This window comes from Pseudopodoces humilis, chromosome 21, assembly GCF_049639895.1.
Source record: "Pseudopodoces humilis isolate 2021_Gansu_Grassland_sample_001 chromosome 21, ASM4963989v1, whole genome shotgun sequence".
NCBI classification, from domain to species: domain Eukaryota; kingdom Metazoa; phylum Chordata; class Aves; order Passeriformes; family Paridae; genus Pseudopodoces; species Pseudopodoces humilis.
The window spans coordinates 3802766-3817614 of record NC_142220.1 but is presented as its reverse complement, the minus strand read 5'-3'; the positions used below and the strand labels follow the sequence as shown (position 1 = coordinate 3817614).

At 45.4% G+C, this 14849-nt stretch overlaps 2 protein-coding genes across 2 annotated transcripts; both read left to right on the top strand.

Annotated features, from left to right (window-relative positions):
• The first annotated feature begins 252 nt into the window (after positions 1-252).
• ADAP2 (ArfGAP with dual PH domains 2) lies at positions 253-7675 on the top strand. Its single transcript, XM_005526691.3, has 10 exons — positions 253-375; positions 1412-1542; positions 2210-2301; positions 2424-2509; positions 2833-2942; positions 3638-3784; positions 4495-4578; positions 4975-5037; positions 6225-6302; positions 6908-7675. The coding sequence occupies exons 1-10, from the start codon at positions 285-287 to the stop codon at positions 7115-7117; spliced, it is 1092 nt and encodes a 363-aa protein (XP_005526748.1). The 5' UTR covers positions 253-284; the 3' UTR covers positions 7118-7675.
• Positions 7676-8536: 861 nt separating this feature from the next.
• RNF135 (ring finger protein 135) lies at positions 8537-14224 on the top strand. The gene is made up of 6 exons (XM_005526690.3): positions 8537-8959; positions 9851-9937; positions 10482-10652; positions 11883-12042; positions 12487-12588; positions 13303-14224. Exons 1-6 carry the CDS (start codon positions 8615-8617, stop codon positions 13836-13838), a joined length of 1401 nt encoding a protein of 466 aa, XP_005526747.2. The 5' UTR covers positions 8537-8614; the 3' UTR covers positions 13839-14224.
• The last annotated feature ends 625 nt before the right edge of the window (positions 14225-14849 follow it).

Below are 14849 nucleotides of genomic sequence, written 5' to 3'. Positions count from 1 at the left end.
CAAACCTGGAGGTGCGCGGACGAGCTCTCCTTAGCAATGAGCTGTCGTTACGGGAAAGCTGACGGGGACCGGGCCAGGCCGGGGACGGTGGGCGGGTGCCCGCGGGGCGCGGGCCGGGCCGGGCCGGGCCGGGCCGGGGGAGCAGCGCGCCCCGAACCGCCTGTAGGAGGAGGTGCCCGGGGACACGGGAGGGGACGGGGCGTCCCGGGCGCCGGGGCCGCTCCGGTTCCTCATTTCCCGGCTGGGCTGAGCCTTCCGCGGACTGCGCGCCGGGCACGGGGGCGATGGACTACGAGCGCAACAAGGCGCTGCTGCTGGCGCTGCAGAGGGCGGCCGGGACCGGTAACGATCGCTGCGCCGACTGCGGGGACCCAGGTAAGGCGGCTCCGCCGGGCAGCGCCCCTCGGTCCCAGGACCCGGTTCACAGCGGACAGCGGCCGTAACGAGGGACCGGCCGCCCCCTCGGGTTGTGGCGCCGTCTGGGCGCTGCTCGTCCCGGTCAGCAGCTGTGTCCGCTCGGTCCGTGCGGGGACCCTCGCCCCGTGTCCCGCAGGGCGGCTGTGGGACGGTCCCGCGGCGCTGCCCGCTCCGGGACACGGCTCTCCCCGCGGGGGCCGGGGAACCGCAGCCGGGGGCAGGAAACGACCTCAGCACCAGGCGCTTCCCCGGGTTATTTGTGGACAGGGCATGAGGCTGCAGGAGGAGGAGGAGGAGGGTGCGTGGGGTGGATTTCCAGCTCGGGGAATATTTCTGCGCAAGGGTTGGGACAGAGAAAACACGGAAAACCCGGCGGCGCCCCCGCGCCGGGCTGGCGCCAGTGCCCGTTCCGGTGGGTCGGGCGGGTGCCAGCAGGAGCTGAAGAAGGCGTCAAGTTGCTTCTGTTTAGCGTGGTAGGGAGAAGTGGATGGTGGTGCAATCCAAGGAAATGGTCTTTCTAGAACACTCAATGCCTATAGGGATGCACCTGTCAAAGTTGCTTCAGGGGATGTAGCAGCAGGAAAGAGCAGGAGCCTTCACGGGCAGCGGACAGTCCTCGCTGTCTGTAGGTGGTTGTACTCTCAGTAGTGCACACTGCCGGCACCTTCCTTCCATTCTTAATTCAGTGACAGCAGCTTTTCATGCAGAACTAATAATTAGCTGAGCTTTTCCATCACCACTCACCTGCCTGCATAGTCACCATAATTTTAAAGCAAATTGGCAGTTGCAGGATGAACAAACGCAGGAGCTACATTGTTCACTGGGGAAAGCAGGTATTGCTTCTCTGAACGCAGTGAAGTGACAGCCATAAACAACGGGGTGGGATTCGAGCCCAGGTGTGAAGCCTGGGCTGTGCATCAGATGCAGGTTTTCACCCTTGCCAGTGGTTATGCCTTTTCCTGTGTATTAATTGATTGTTTATGTTTTTATCTAGATCCAGAGTGGGCTTCTTACAAACTTGGAATATTCATTTGTTTGAATTGCTCCGGAATTCATCGCAATCTCCCTGAAATCAGCAGGGTCAAATCCCTTCGGCTTGACTTCTGGGAGAGCAGTTTAATAGAGGTACAGAGGAAAAAGCAGTAATTCTCCACATTTCATAACCTCCTCTGCCATGCAATTCCTATGCCATCCACCATGGACAGTGCAACAGAGACACACAGAGCCAAGTTAACTGCATGGGCAACTTTAGGGTTTTTTTTATGACCTGCTCAATCAAATTACACTGATAGGTGACTATGTTCCTAACGGTCTGTAGTGTGTATTTTTATATACACAGAAACTTTTCACTGTGGTTTAGAAACCCACAAATACTTCCCAGTAGTATGTTAAATTAAGAAAGCAACATAATCTTAAATATTGATTCAGCCTCTCAGAATTCAGTTGAATTGTGTTAATAATACAATTACAGTTAACATCTGGGAAAAGATGAAGGAATAGGGAGATCACAAACAAATTTTCTCCTAATTTTCTTTTGTTCTTTTCATCAACAACCACAGTTTTGTATTCCTTCACACATGGTTCACAACTGTAAATACTGAAAAAGGTGTATCCACCTAAAAATAGCAAACTGTAATGCCAAAGGGAATTTATAAATTTATATAAATAGACACTGAGAGTAACTGCAAAACTCAGCAAAAAGTGCTCCCTTTGATACAAGTCCCATTTTATGTTCATGACATGGTGTTGGTTTGCAGTGGCACACCTAACTGTAATTTATTTTGTATTTCAGTTTATGAAGAACCACGGGAATCTCTGGGCCAAAGCTAAATATGAGGCGAAGGTCCCTCCGTACTATTACATCCCCAAGTCCCGTGACTGCATGTAAGTTGATGGTGTATTCACTGCTGCAGACCTTTACATCTGCTTCCTTTATAGGTCTCCCTGGCTGGCTGGTGAAACTAGAGTAGACACAGATCAGCTTTATCCATGTTTTCCTCTTTCAGGGTTTTAAGACAGCAGTGGATTAGTGCTAAATATGAGCGTGGGGAATTTCTTGACACCCAAGTCTGCCAAGATCCCTGTTCTGCAGGTAAAAGGATTGTCAGGGAGGTCTCAGCCTCACGGCCAGCAGCATAATGTTCTGTTGGCAGTTTGGAGATCTCTAAGGTGGGCTTGTCACATTTGAACTGCTGGATGTGCAGTCACTGCTTCGAGAAGAAACTTCTAAGAAAAGGCACTTACAAAGTGTAAGGATGTATTCAGATCTTACTGTTCTCTATTTCTCCACTGATTTTTTCATATGAGGGAAAAATTCTCAGATGGAGAAGAGACTTGAAACTGTGCCACATCACCCTTAGCTCAATAGTTCTGCCCTTGTGCCACCCTTCTGACACTTTTCTGTCTGGTCTGCAGGCAGCCGTGAAGGATGCCTCTGGAAGCTTGGGAAGGGACGCAGACAGTTCCAGAAGAGGCAATTTCTCCTGTCAGCAAAGGAAGGGGTGATGAAGTACTATGGCAAAGAAGTGAGTTCTTCAGCCAGAGCTGACCATAGGTAGCAGGTCAACACCCACCCTCAGATCTTGCTCTTTGTGAGCAAAACCCAGCACAAGTTGCTTTATCTCTAGTTCTACAGCCAGCCTGTACTTTGAGGAGTCCACATGTTTCCCCATTAACTTATGTGGTATATTGGGCAATTTTGGATTTAGTTCTTTTGCTCATCCCTTATCTCAACCCTGCAGCCTCCTTTTGCTTAGTGAACAAAGGAAATGGATTCCTTAGTGAACAAAGGAAATGCTATTCAACTGGCAGAATAGCCAATACTTGAATAGCAAGACTAAGACGAGATCTGCTGGAAGTTGTTACCTCTTACATTACCAAAATACCCTCTCATCAGCTCCTGCAGCAGGGTCCTCAACACAACTCCTTTCTGTGAGAGACTGTAGCTAATTGTTCTCTAACTCAGAGGCTGGAGATAGACCTATCCCTTGCAATGCAGACCCAACCCTCTTTAATAGTGACCCAGCATTGGTCAAGGAATCTTTGTAAGTGGTTTTATGTTGCATGTAATCAAGGCTTTATGTTTCAGGTATATCCAATATTCAGATATTTTAGGATGTCTGCTTTCTATTCAGTAGGGGTCTAGGTCTCATACAGCTGATCTGTCCTGCAATGCATTCCCTAAAAGCACTTTAATACAGTGATGCTTTTCATTTCACAGTCCAAAGGTCCAAAAGCTGTTATCAGCGTTGAGACTCTGAATGCAATGTTCCAGGTGGAGAAAATAGGACACAGTCATGGCCTGCAGATCACATACATCACAGATGGTCAAACAAGGAACCTGTTCGTCTATCACGAAAGTGCAAAGGTGAATATAACGGAGATTCTGGAGGAAGCAAGTTGCTTAGATGTTGGATCTGTATTTTGGAAGAGTTACTGTGTCTGCAAGATCTGGTTTTACTTGGCATCACTAAGACTTGTAGAATATAGGAGGTTGCAGAATTTGATACTCCTAACTGTAGCAACTTGCTCCTTTTCTGTTGGGGCAGATATTCAACCTCACCCTTTGGATAATCTTAAGTGGTGCATGGATGTAAATCTGTGTAAGGTAGCTGCCTCATTGTTTTACACAATTTCATTACATTCTTCACATGCATACAGAATATTGTTCTACATTACTTCCAAGCCAATAATGATAATTTTAAAATAATTTCTTTAAGTATCTCTGTAAATATTGTTAGATTTCTGTTTCTTCCTTCAACAGAGTTCTTGTGTCTTTCCAGGTACAGAGGTTTTTAAACAACCCATAACTGAATCAACTGAAAAAAACTTGTGTATACAGACTTGGGTGACTGTCCATGTTGAGAATGTCTTGGACCTCCCAGGAGGGGCATTCTTAAATTATTTTCAAGGATCAATGTTTTTCAGGTGTCTTGGACAAATCACTGACTCTCTCTGCCCCTTGGGGAGAAAGTAGTTCTTCACAAAGAGGTCACAAGAAAGGAGAAGGGCATTTTGGAGAAGCAGTGCTCTTACTCTCCTTGTTAATCTTTATGTTTGTGTTTGCTGTTTTCCCAGGAGATTGTTGATTGGTTCAATGCTATTCGGGCAGCACGTTACCATTATCTCAGAACCACCTTCCCAAATGTCCCTGAGCCTGAGGTGAGAACTGAACAGAGCTTGAAGCAGTCTAGCCAAATATAGCATGGGAGAACATTTTCTCACTTCTTCTGTCAGAGTCAGGTGTTCAAAAAGCAGCACTTAGGTCCAGGGAATGGACAGAGGAGGTAGAAGGGAGTGCCACACTGAATAACAGCATTTAAGGCCTTAAAGTCTCCATGTGATCCTTATACAGTGTAATCTGTCAAAAATGTTATGTTTCTTCTCACTTCAGTCTTCCCTTTACCAAGCAGCCAAAAAAATCCCAGACCCCAAAAGCCACAATTGATGGTGATTAACTTTGACAAAAACAGAACAGAAATGCAATCTTGAATGAGACAGCCTGTCCTGGTTTCGGTTGGGACAGACACAGACTTTTTTGTGTTTGTGTTCTTCTAGCTCATACCCAGGATCACAAGAAATTTTGTCAAAGAAGGCTATATGGAGAAAACAGGACCAAAAGTAAGTGCATACACGGCATTACACAAACAGGATCATTCCAGATAGAGAATATTTGGTAGTTCAGAGATGCTGACTCATAAAAGATTTGCTCAGTGACCCTCTGCTTCCTGGGTTGATAAAAGACATTTTATTCAAGCCTGTCATGTTATTTGGGACCATGTTTTATTTTGTGTGAAAAATGGATTGGGGAAAAGAATCATCAAAGAGTAAGCAAGGTGAATTAGCTGTCAATGGACATGCAAAGTGCTGTTACACAACACCCCATGGATTGCTGTATCTGCTAACTGCAGCTCCTGCTACAGCAGAACATGACGTGCTGACCCCCCCACTTCTCTGTTTCACTTGGAGTCAGTTGCACTTAAGTCACATCTACTTAGAGCAGCAAAGTGTCATTTGAACAAATTTCTCTGCAGTGAAGCCAGTAGTTTGGTTTGTTTTATTGTGGTAAGTGTTTGGGCCAGTACTCTTGGAACAGAAGAGCGAGGTTTTGGGCACTGCTGAAAGAGGAGATAAATATCTGAGGTCTTGTTTGAACACAGCCACTTCTTGCCTCTGAGTGAACCATGAGCCAAGTGCCATTATAAAGTTCAGTGGTGCAATGCTGATTATGCTGGGTTTTGGCCCAGCTTGTGCCACCGTTCCAGCACCTCTTCTGCAGGTACTTGCACAGAACATGAAAGATTTTGTGGTTTTTTTTCCTGAGGCCTAAATTCTGCTTAAACTGAGGTGAGTCCTAGAAGAGGCCTCTCCAGTTCAGCCTGGAGCTGGTCAGCCAGGAATGGTCAGGTAAGTGTAGCTGGTGGAATTAGTACTTAAAAAAACCAACTAGTATTATACACCCAAAATTCCAGGGACAACCTCCCTGATCAGATTGTTGAAATTGATTGTTCACTCTCTTCCCTATCACCACTGGCTCAGGGGTTGTTCTCTGCAGTGCCTTCAGTCCATTTCATGCAACTTCCTTAATCCTGTTAATTTGACTACTTCCCTGCCCAAAGGATTGTCATTGAATGTAAATTGAGCCCAGGGGGAAGAGAGGGCTGAGGGCTGCACACAGCATCCCCAGTTGCAGGGATGAAGGAAACTGAACTCCAGCTCCAAGTCATTTACGTGGTCCTTGGATTTGAATAGACCAAAGTCCACCTTGAGACTTGGGTCTTTAAAGAATTTCTACCATTTCCTTGCAGCAGAAGGAGGCCTTTAAGGTACGCTGGTTCTCCTTGGATTCTCAAGAAAGGAACCTGATGTACTTTAAAAATCCACTGGTAAGAGGAGTGTTCTCTGTTCCACAGCCCTTTCATGAAGCAGGTGGGGAGGAAGGGTCTGTTCTCATCCACCTTTTCCAGTGGCTGTGCCAGAGTGGAGGAGGCCCAGCCTCAAGAGCTCATCTCCCTTGCCACAATATGTCTCTGAAGCTGAACTGGTTGGGAACTATGGCCTGTACAGTGGGTGTGAGGAAGATCTTTTAAAAGTAACTGCTACTGCCTGTGGTGTTCATGCCCCCTCTGCCCCAGCCCACATGCCTCTGTGTCTGTAACCTTAGCCAAGATGAGCAATATTCCAGTATCAGCGGCTTGACAGCCTCAGTATCCTGCTTCTTAGCACTGCTTTAGCCATGGGAATGTCCTTCCCTGCCCCTTCTGAACAAGTACCAACCAGTTCTAGAAGATTGGGCCCCTACCTTCTCCTCCTGAGAATACCTGTGAGTGCAAAATAACCCTTTTGTGTGTTCCCTGCTGGTGTCACAAGTCCATGTGATAGGTTCCTCTCCCTGCATCCACAGATCCTGTTCCATGCCTGGATAGAGCAGTATCTGCTGGAGCTCCACTGTCTGCTGGCTAATTTCTGTCTTCTGCTTCCTTCTTTTCAGGATGCATTTGCACAGGGCCAGGTTTTCATTGGAAGGAGGGATGAGGGATATGAAGTACGAGTTGACTTTCCCCAGAAAGTCTGTGTGAAGAAGAAAAAACCAGTGATCACTCTGGTCACGCCAGCGAGAGAGTTTGTGTTTCTCTGTGAGAATGACAGCAAGCAGAGGGAGTGGATGGATGCCTTGAATAGAGTCATCACTCAACCCTGATGTCCACAGGGAGGAGCAGGCAGGCAGCTACATTCCACCTGGCCACATAGGGACAGGGTTGTTTTCAACAGAGTGGGGTGAATGTTTTTTACAGCACTACATTTCTGGCATAATAAAAAAAACAAGCCAAGTTTAAATTGTAGAGAATACTGTAATGGAATCACTTCTGTAATGGAATCACACAGATGCTCCTAGCTCCTTGCTTTCAACAGTCTCTACCGTTTGGCTTTTATGTGAGTGGCAACTCCAACATCCAATGAATTTTTTCCAAAGCACAATCCCACACGGTGCCCCAGGGAACACATCAAGAGTACAGGATGAACAGACTGTCTCAGTGAACAGATGAAGCTTAATGAGCTTGATTAGACTGAACACTGAAAGGCAGAAACAAGTTTTAAAAGTATTTTCTTCTGTGATTTGCTTGCAAACACTCCATGGATGAACACCGGTGTTCAGTGTTGGAGGGAAGACTTCTCATCAGATACCAGTGTGTGCAGGAACTGATGGAAATTGCACTGGCTGACACAGAGCACTGAGTGTTCTCATGCCTCAACACAAAGTCTGAGATCTGGTTCTACCAAGCAGCAAGTCATTCACACATTTAATTCTTCTTTACAGATAGCTTTAGTTTGCAAATCAGGAGGAAGTCTTGGAGACCAAGTTTCTGGTGAGGCTTCCACCTTCTGCTGACAATTGCCAGCTGGTCTTGAGATACTAAAAATAGTTCTTTTTTTGCAGAAATGAGAAGTGCCAATACTTGCAGGAATTAGTGACACTAATTCTTCTTTTTCCCCACCTCCACTCGCCCAATACTGTGAAGAAACTGTTAGAGTTGGCTCATTATTCTGCCTTTCTCAGCCAGCTCATTGTCCAGCTCTGAGCAATGTGCAGCAGTTTTACTTGTTGATATGCTCCCATCAATTTCCCTGGGTTCCAGGCTCTGTCCCCACACAATCCCATTCGCTCTAACTCACATGGTAGTTTCAGCAATCCTGTTAAACAGCCTAATTCTGCAGCTCCTGAAATCAACAGAAAGCAGCTCTTGACTTGTACAAGGAACAATGTCAGTCTTCATTTGTAAACTGTTATTTTGAGATGACCTGAGTAGTTTGGGATGACCTCAGAAGGGTTTGGTCCTTCCAGTAGCCTGGACTTAATCAGACAGGGTCTGCACTGTGCTGAGCTGTGCCATTGCTCTCCCGGCTGGGTCAGCAGACTGCCCATGTCAGCAACTCTCACTGTTACAAAATCGGGAAATTCACGGTGGAAATGAAATAGTGCAGATAACGGGGACTTTTCTGGACAGTCAGTGAAAGTCAAGGCCAGGCCCTAGAGAGTTCTGCGTCAGTCTATTTCCACCGGCAACGCAAATCCTGCGACCAAGGCACGTGAGAAGAGCAGAGAACAGAGCAGAGCGGGGCGGAACCGGCGCGGCCCGGGGCGTTCTCGGCACCGGAGGAGGCGCCCGAGGAAATCGAAACTGCCCCGGGCCGGGCCATGGCCGCCGTCATCGAGCTCGAGCGGCTGCAGCGCGTCCTGGAGCTGCATTGCTCCTGCTGCCTGCAGCTCTTCGCGGAGCCGGTGCGGCTCATGGGCTGCGGCCACAGCTTCTGCCGGGGCTGCATCCTCCGCTACTGCGCGGGGCGGCCCCGCGCCGCCTGCCCGCTCTGCCGCCGCGCCTTCGAGCTGCGGCACCTGCGGCCCAACCGCGAGCTGGCCGCGCTGCTCAGCCTCATCCCGCGGGAGCTGAAGGAAGAATTGGAAACACAGGACAACCCGGATCCCTATGGAGCTGCTGCCTGCAACGACCGGAGCTCGGCAGGGCGGGGACCTGGGGAGAAGGTACGGCCGGAGGCAGCCCGGGCCTCCATCCACGACATCCCTGAGTTCCATCTCCCGACACCCGGAGCTTCACCCCCCGACAGCCCGGGGCTCCTCTGCGGCACCCCGGGACATTCCGGGATGACATCCCGAGGTGATATCCCCGACTCCCCCGAGACATTCCCGGGCGACATCCCCCGATACCCAGGGACTCCTGCCCACGACTTTCTGGGACAGCACCCAGCGGCACCCTTGGGACAGCCCGGGTTTCCATCCCACGTCATCCCCAGCGTGGCCCGGGGCTCCATCCCACGGCACAGAAACACACTGAGTTGATGGGTTCGGCTAGCACAGTGTTTGGGGCTCACTGGTGGTGTCTGACACATTGAGAGCTGCATAGCTGAATTAGAAGAACTAATAGCTGTACGTATTCAGCTGATGCACAATAGTAATAACTGACTTCTTTGTGCTGGGTGTTATTTGTTGCATCAGCATTGCATTGGAGACTGCTGGAAGCACAAATAACATTATTAGACAGTGCTACAGCTCCACCCAGCTTTATGGTACAAAATGGGACAGGTTTATGATCTAGGTCTCCGTTTAAAACAACTCCCAGAGGACGAGATGAGAAAGATATGTTGACCTTCATTATTTTGGCACAAATGTATGTTCTTCAGTCAAGCTAAGCCTGTATTGAAGCTCACAATTATAGTTGAACATGTCATTAATTGGTGACTGGTGATGTGGACTTCATTGCGATTATTCCTACTTAGAATTTCAGGCACCTCTTCAACCAGTCCATTGCTTAACTAATGTCAGTGATGTAGGGAATTTTTATTATCCTGCTGCTTAACCTAGTAATGCTTCTTCTGAGGGTTGTATGGATAAATAGTCCAATGTGTCACTTTAAAGGAGGAAGAGATATGGGAGAGCTCCAAGCAACCAGAAATAACTGCAGAGACCATCCACCTGTTGAGGAAAGATCTCAGTAAAACAAAGGTACACACTGTACATTCATCACCTACAGTAACTTTCTGTTTCCACTGTTCTGGACTGGAGATGTGATTGACTGCAGGGTTGCCTTCCAGTTCAGAGCAGGAATCTGCCTTTTTATTTCCTTCTTTTCTGTCACAATTCTGTTTATACTGATGAGGATGAATATACGGCATCAGCTGCGCTAATTTGTGTCTTGGCTGGCACAAAGGTCACTGGAGTTGTGCATTGTTGCATTTTTCTGCTTATCCCAGGAATAGCCTGAATGTTTCTGATACACTTAGATGAAAATTATAAATCATAAGAGGGAATATTGAACTTTCTGAGTTTTCAAGCAGAGTGCACTGGCCACAAAATAGTCATGATCCTTAACATGCCCCAAATCTCATTGCATGTAATACAGGGTAGCATCAAATGTATTTTATTCCTTTGAATAAGGTTTTCTGGTCTGCAGGGGTCAGTAAAAGAGCGCATTAGATGGGGCAGAAATTCTCATATTCAATTCATCTTTTCTAACCATACAATGAACTCCATATTTTCTGCCTTTCAGGAATATACATCTCAGATCAAAAGCCAGATTATTAAAGATTTCTGTTGCATGAAGGAATATGTTGAAAGACAGGAAAGAAACACACTGATGGTCATTGAACAAGAGCAAAAAGCTGCTCAGCAGAAAATTGAAGAGACTATTTGCCAGCTCACAGACATCAAAGACCTAACTGTAAGTGATGAAATGAAGTGGCAGAATATGAGTAGAAAATCTCAAGCTCAATGTCTGGGATAGCTGAATATGTACAGAGCACCTTTGAGGTCCCCACTGCATCACTGTCATAGAGACAATGGTGCCAATCCATGGACACTGCTGTCAGCAGGGAGAGTTTGGAGTGAGAAATTCAGAGAAAAAAAGTACTATAAGAGGCCCAGGCTGGGAATGCAATTCAGAACTAGCTTTGTTTCCAAGGATATTGGTGAGCTGGAATGAAATGGGAGCTGCAGTGCTGAAATCCAGTCCTCAGTCAACTCTAAAGTCAAGATCTTTCATGATCTTTTTATTTTCCAGAATTTGTATTTACACATAGGTATGCAAGTTAAAGAACTCACAGAGTTATGAAATATTTTTTAACAACTTTCTTGGGGAAAACATGTCAAGGGCCCTCAAAAGACGCAGTTAAAGCACTTCAGATTGTGCAGAGCCTGTTTTGATGTTGAGAATAACAGCGCCAAGTGATGCAAGTTAGCCAGCAGGAATTAGGAGTGAGGCTCACTGGGTGTGGCAGTGCCGTGAGACAGAATTGGACCTCCAGGATCCAGGCACAGGTGCCCACATTGGAATTAACCTGATCCAGGCTCCTGTTGCAGGCAGTGAGGGCAGATGGGTACTTTCAGAGTTATCTGGCCTACTTGAGATATCCACTTGCAAAGGAGATTAATCCAGCCTCGAAAAGGCTGTTTCCTCCTACAGACTGCACTCACATTCTAAGAGAGGAACTTCAGATGTAGATTTCCACAATTTCTAAATTTAGGCAAACTAAGTTTACCCTTTCCTTGCACTACATTTTCAAACTTTTGGTTTCAGTTCTAGAAGAAGAAGGAAGTTTAAAAAGAGTAACTTTGTATATTCATATGACTGTTTACAGAAATTGTATATATATATATATATATATATATATATATATATATATATATATACAAAGAAAAATTAGTCACATTTTCAGTTTTCTTAGGGAAAATACAGTCTTTTTATTTTTTAATAAGAATATCCTTCACTATTTTCTGTAAGATTTCACTTTGGGTTGCTCAGGTAACTGTCCTATAAAGAAAACTTTTGATACAAAGAATAAGATTCTTGGAGAGATCACTGCTCTTTTTCCACTGGGGCTTTATATTTGATCTGTGCAGTGAAGTAACTGCTATTGTTTACATCTTTCCCTTGATACTTTGTCATTATTAGAGTGACTTATCTGAGAGGAAGACATATGAAGGCTCACCTTCAACAATAAATAAAATTACACTTGATGAGAAACTTAATGTTATCAAAAGTGCTGTAGAAGATCTTAAGAGAAAGTTGGAAATTTTACTCTTGGAGAATTGTGCTCAGCAACTCCCAGCAGGTGAGTTTCCCTTATTTTGAAATATTTTTCTTAAAGGCAATGGATCTAGCAAATAGAGTAAAAAATTACTTTGTGCTTATGAAATGCATGTGCAAATAAGAAACACAATACTCAGCAAAACAATAAAGGACGCTGTAAAAATTTTTAAGACAGAAACTGCTTTATCTGCATAGAACAATCCAACTGCTTTACCCATCTTACTCTTCTGACAGTTCCCTTCTGACCACACCAGCATAGAGTGTTTTGTTAATTTTGGGTAAAAATGTTTGCCTACATGTCCTTTGTAATTTATACAATCATAAAAAGCAACTCCTTGTTTTGTACTTGAGCCAGTAGCTGGCTTTATTCAAGGTTTATTTTCCTTTAGAAGCTTTCTGTACAAAATGTATTTTCTGTGTACATTTTGCAGAAATACCTTAACACTTCACCTATTTTTGTATTTAGTGCAGCCTTCAGACTTATACCAGGAGCCAAGTGTCAGCTCATCATCTCCAGAGTCTGCAGCTAAAAGTCCTGAACCAACCATTTCCAGCCAGTTTTCTCAGTGTAAGTATCCAAGCCAGCAGGAGTCTTCAGGTGACCCTACGACTGGATTTGCTGAAGAAAACTGTCCTTGCCACCATAAGCAGATGTGGCTGTTTACCCAAGCATAGAAACACAGTGGAGTTGCCATGAATGGATCAGTTACTGACATATAATGTAACACTGTACCCTACTGCAGATGTAGGATGAAAAAGATATAAGAAACCTGTTTGATGTAAGCTGTGTGGTAGCTTGTGCTGGCTGCAGAGTCTGAGCTGGTGTACAGGCAGTTACTGCACCTCACTGATCTTTGCTGTTAAGCTGTAATTACTCTAGTTGTTAGTTGAATTCTTCATCATTTTGACAGAAACATTTTTACAATCAACACACTACTACAGCTATAGCGTAACACAGAAAACAAATGTTTTTGCTGATAAAATATCTAAGAACTATTTTTATTTTAAAAAGATTGTGGCTAGGAATAAAATCCATCTTGTAGGGTGCAAGGTACTTTCACCTTTCCACTGGGGTGCATATGAGTCTGTCATGGATATTTACACAGTTGTGCCTGCTAAATATTTCAGTATGTCCAGGGTGGTTGATAGTGCTTGGTTGAGGATTCTTGAACTTTGATTCAGGTTTATGGTATGTCATTGGGTTTCATTTCTCTTCTGGAGCAGGGATGCACCTGCCTTTTTGTTGCCTGCATGTGAGAATATTTTCCTTTCTGTCCTGCAGGGGCAGATGATGTGACTTTGGACCCCACAAGAGTACACGAGCGCTTGGCACTCACAGCCCAGAACAGGAGAGTGATGGTTTCCAGCCACCTGACCACTTATCAACCATCACCCAAGAGATTCTCCATCAGCCAAGTGATGTGTTCACAGGGCTTCTCTACTGGGTGCCACTACTGGGAAGTAATTACCAAGGACAGTGATGGATGGGCTGTTGGAGTTGCTCACGAAATGATTGGTAAAAGGGACAAATTGGGAAGAACTGAGCATTCCTGGTGTGTAGAATGGCTGGGTCCTAAAAAACAGCTGTCAGCATGGCATAAGGATCAAGAAACATTATTACACAAGGACAAACCACTGAAGGTTGGAGTTTTCCTGGAGCTACAAAAGAAGACCGTGTCATTTTATTCCATCACTGACAAAGAAACACTTTTGCACACCTTTGAAATTAGTACTTCAAATCCTCTCTACCCTGCTTTCTGGCTGTACACCCTAGAAAGAAATGGATCTTTAACTATAAGTCAGCCAAACAGGAGATAAATTCTACTGAGAACAGGGACAATTTTGCCAATGACTGCAGAGTTTCTATAAAAGCCTCAGTGTTTAGCACAGGAGTGTACCACGGAACAAATATGTAACTACTCAGGCATTCCTGGGAATCAGCAACTGATACTTCTGTCTGCTCTCCTCTTCACACTGTGCTCTGGTCTAGCTATACTTCACTAAAGCAATTCCAGCCTATGCTGAAGGCAGTAACCACCCCTGTGGGAATCTGGTGGGTTTCCTCTAGCAGCTTTAAGTAGTCCAGGATATTCCTAGGAAAGAATGTGCTAAGGAAGCTCTAATGCTGGGGATAAGCCTTTCTCATGGACTTAATTTTTCCTACATTGATATTAAAAAATACAGGAAAACAGATTATTACATTACTTCCTGTCAAGTGAGTTTTCTTTAGACAAATCTGATTGATTAAGGAATGCTCAGAGGTCAAGAATGTTACTGATCTTAGGTATGAAAATCTTTCCCTTTAGGGTAGGCACTAACTCAGAAATAGGCTTTGGATTTGAGGACCTGACATTTCAGGGATGTATTCCAGAAGAACACTGTCTCACTGGAACCATATTTTAATCTTTCCCAGGCCAAAGGGTCAGTCCTGGTGGTGGTGTGACCACAGGCATAGTTATGGAAGCAGATGATTGGGTGTGTTTATACCAGCTAATAAATCATGTGGTCACTTTACTGCCCTTTTAAAGGGCCTGCAAACAGGACTCTGTCATTGGAAGGACCATCTGGTCGTGCCAGCAAGCCTGAGACAAAGCAAGAGGTCCTCAGTTGCCTGTGGGGGGTGAAGGGACCAGAGCTGAAGTCCCACAAAACTTACAGACATCTTGATTTCTGAGAGATCCACTGCTTCATGCAAGCAAACTAAACAGCCCAAGAAGCAAAAGCTTTTTCAGGAAGACTGTGACATTTCAGAATTGACAAAATAAATAGTTTATTCTGAATAAAGCATGTGGGATTCAACTATCTCATTTAGGAGAATGGAGCTCCTTG

What these genes read in the sequence shown, in the direction of transcription:
- ADAP2 (XM_005526691.3), top strand. Translation starts at nt 285, where the DNA reads ATGGACTACGAGCGCAACAAGGCGCTGCTGCTGGCGCTGCAGAGGGCG. An exon ending in CGCCGACTGCGGGGACCCAG is followed by an intron (nt 376 to 1,411) that starts GTAAGGCGGCTC and finishes GTTTTTATCTAG; the next exon opens with ATCCAGAGTGGGCTTCTTAC. An exon ending in CCAAGATCCCTGTTCTGCAG is followed by an intron (nt 2,510 to 2,832) that starts GTAAAAGGATTG and finishes TCTGGTCTGCAG; the next exon opens with GCAGCCGTGAAGGATGCCTC.
- RNF135 (XM_005526690.3), top strand. Translation starts at nt 8,615, where the DNA reads ATGGCCGCCGTCATCGAGCTCGAGCGGCTGCAGCGCGTCCTGGAGCTG. An exon ending in AAGATCTCAGTAAAACAAAG is followed by an intron (nt 9,938 to 10,481) that starts GTACACACTGTA and finishes TCTGCCTTTCAG; the next exon opens with GAATATACATCTCAGATCAA. An exon ending in TTCCAGCCAGTTTTCTCAGT is followed by an intron (nt 12,589 to 13,302) that starts GTAAGTATCCAA and finishes TCTGTCCTGCAG; the next exon opens with GGGCAGATGATGTGACTTTG.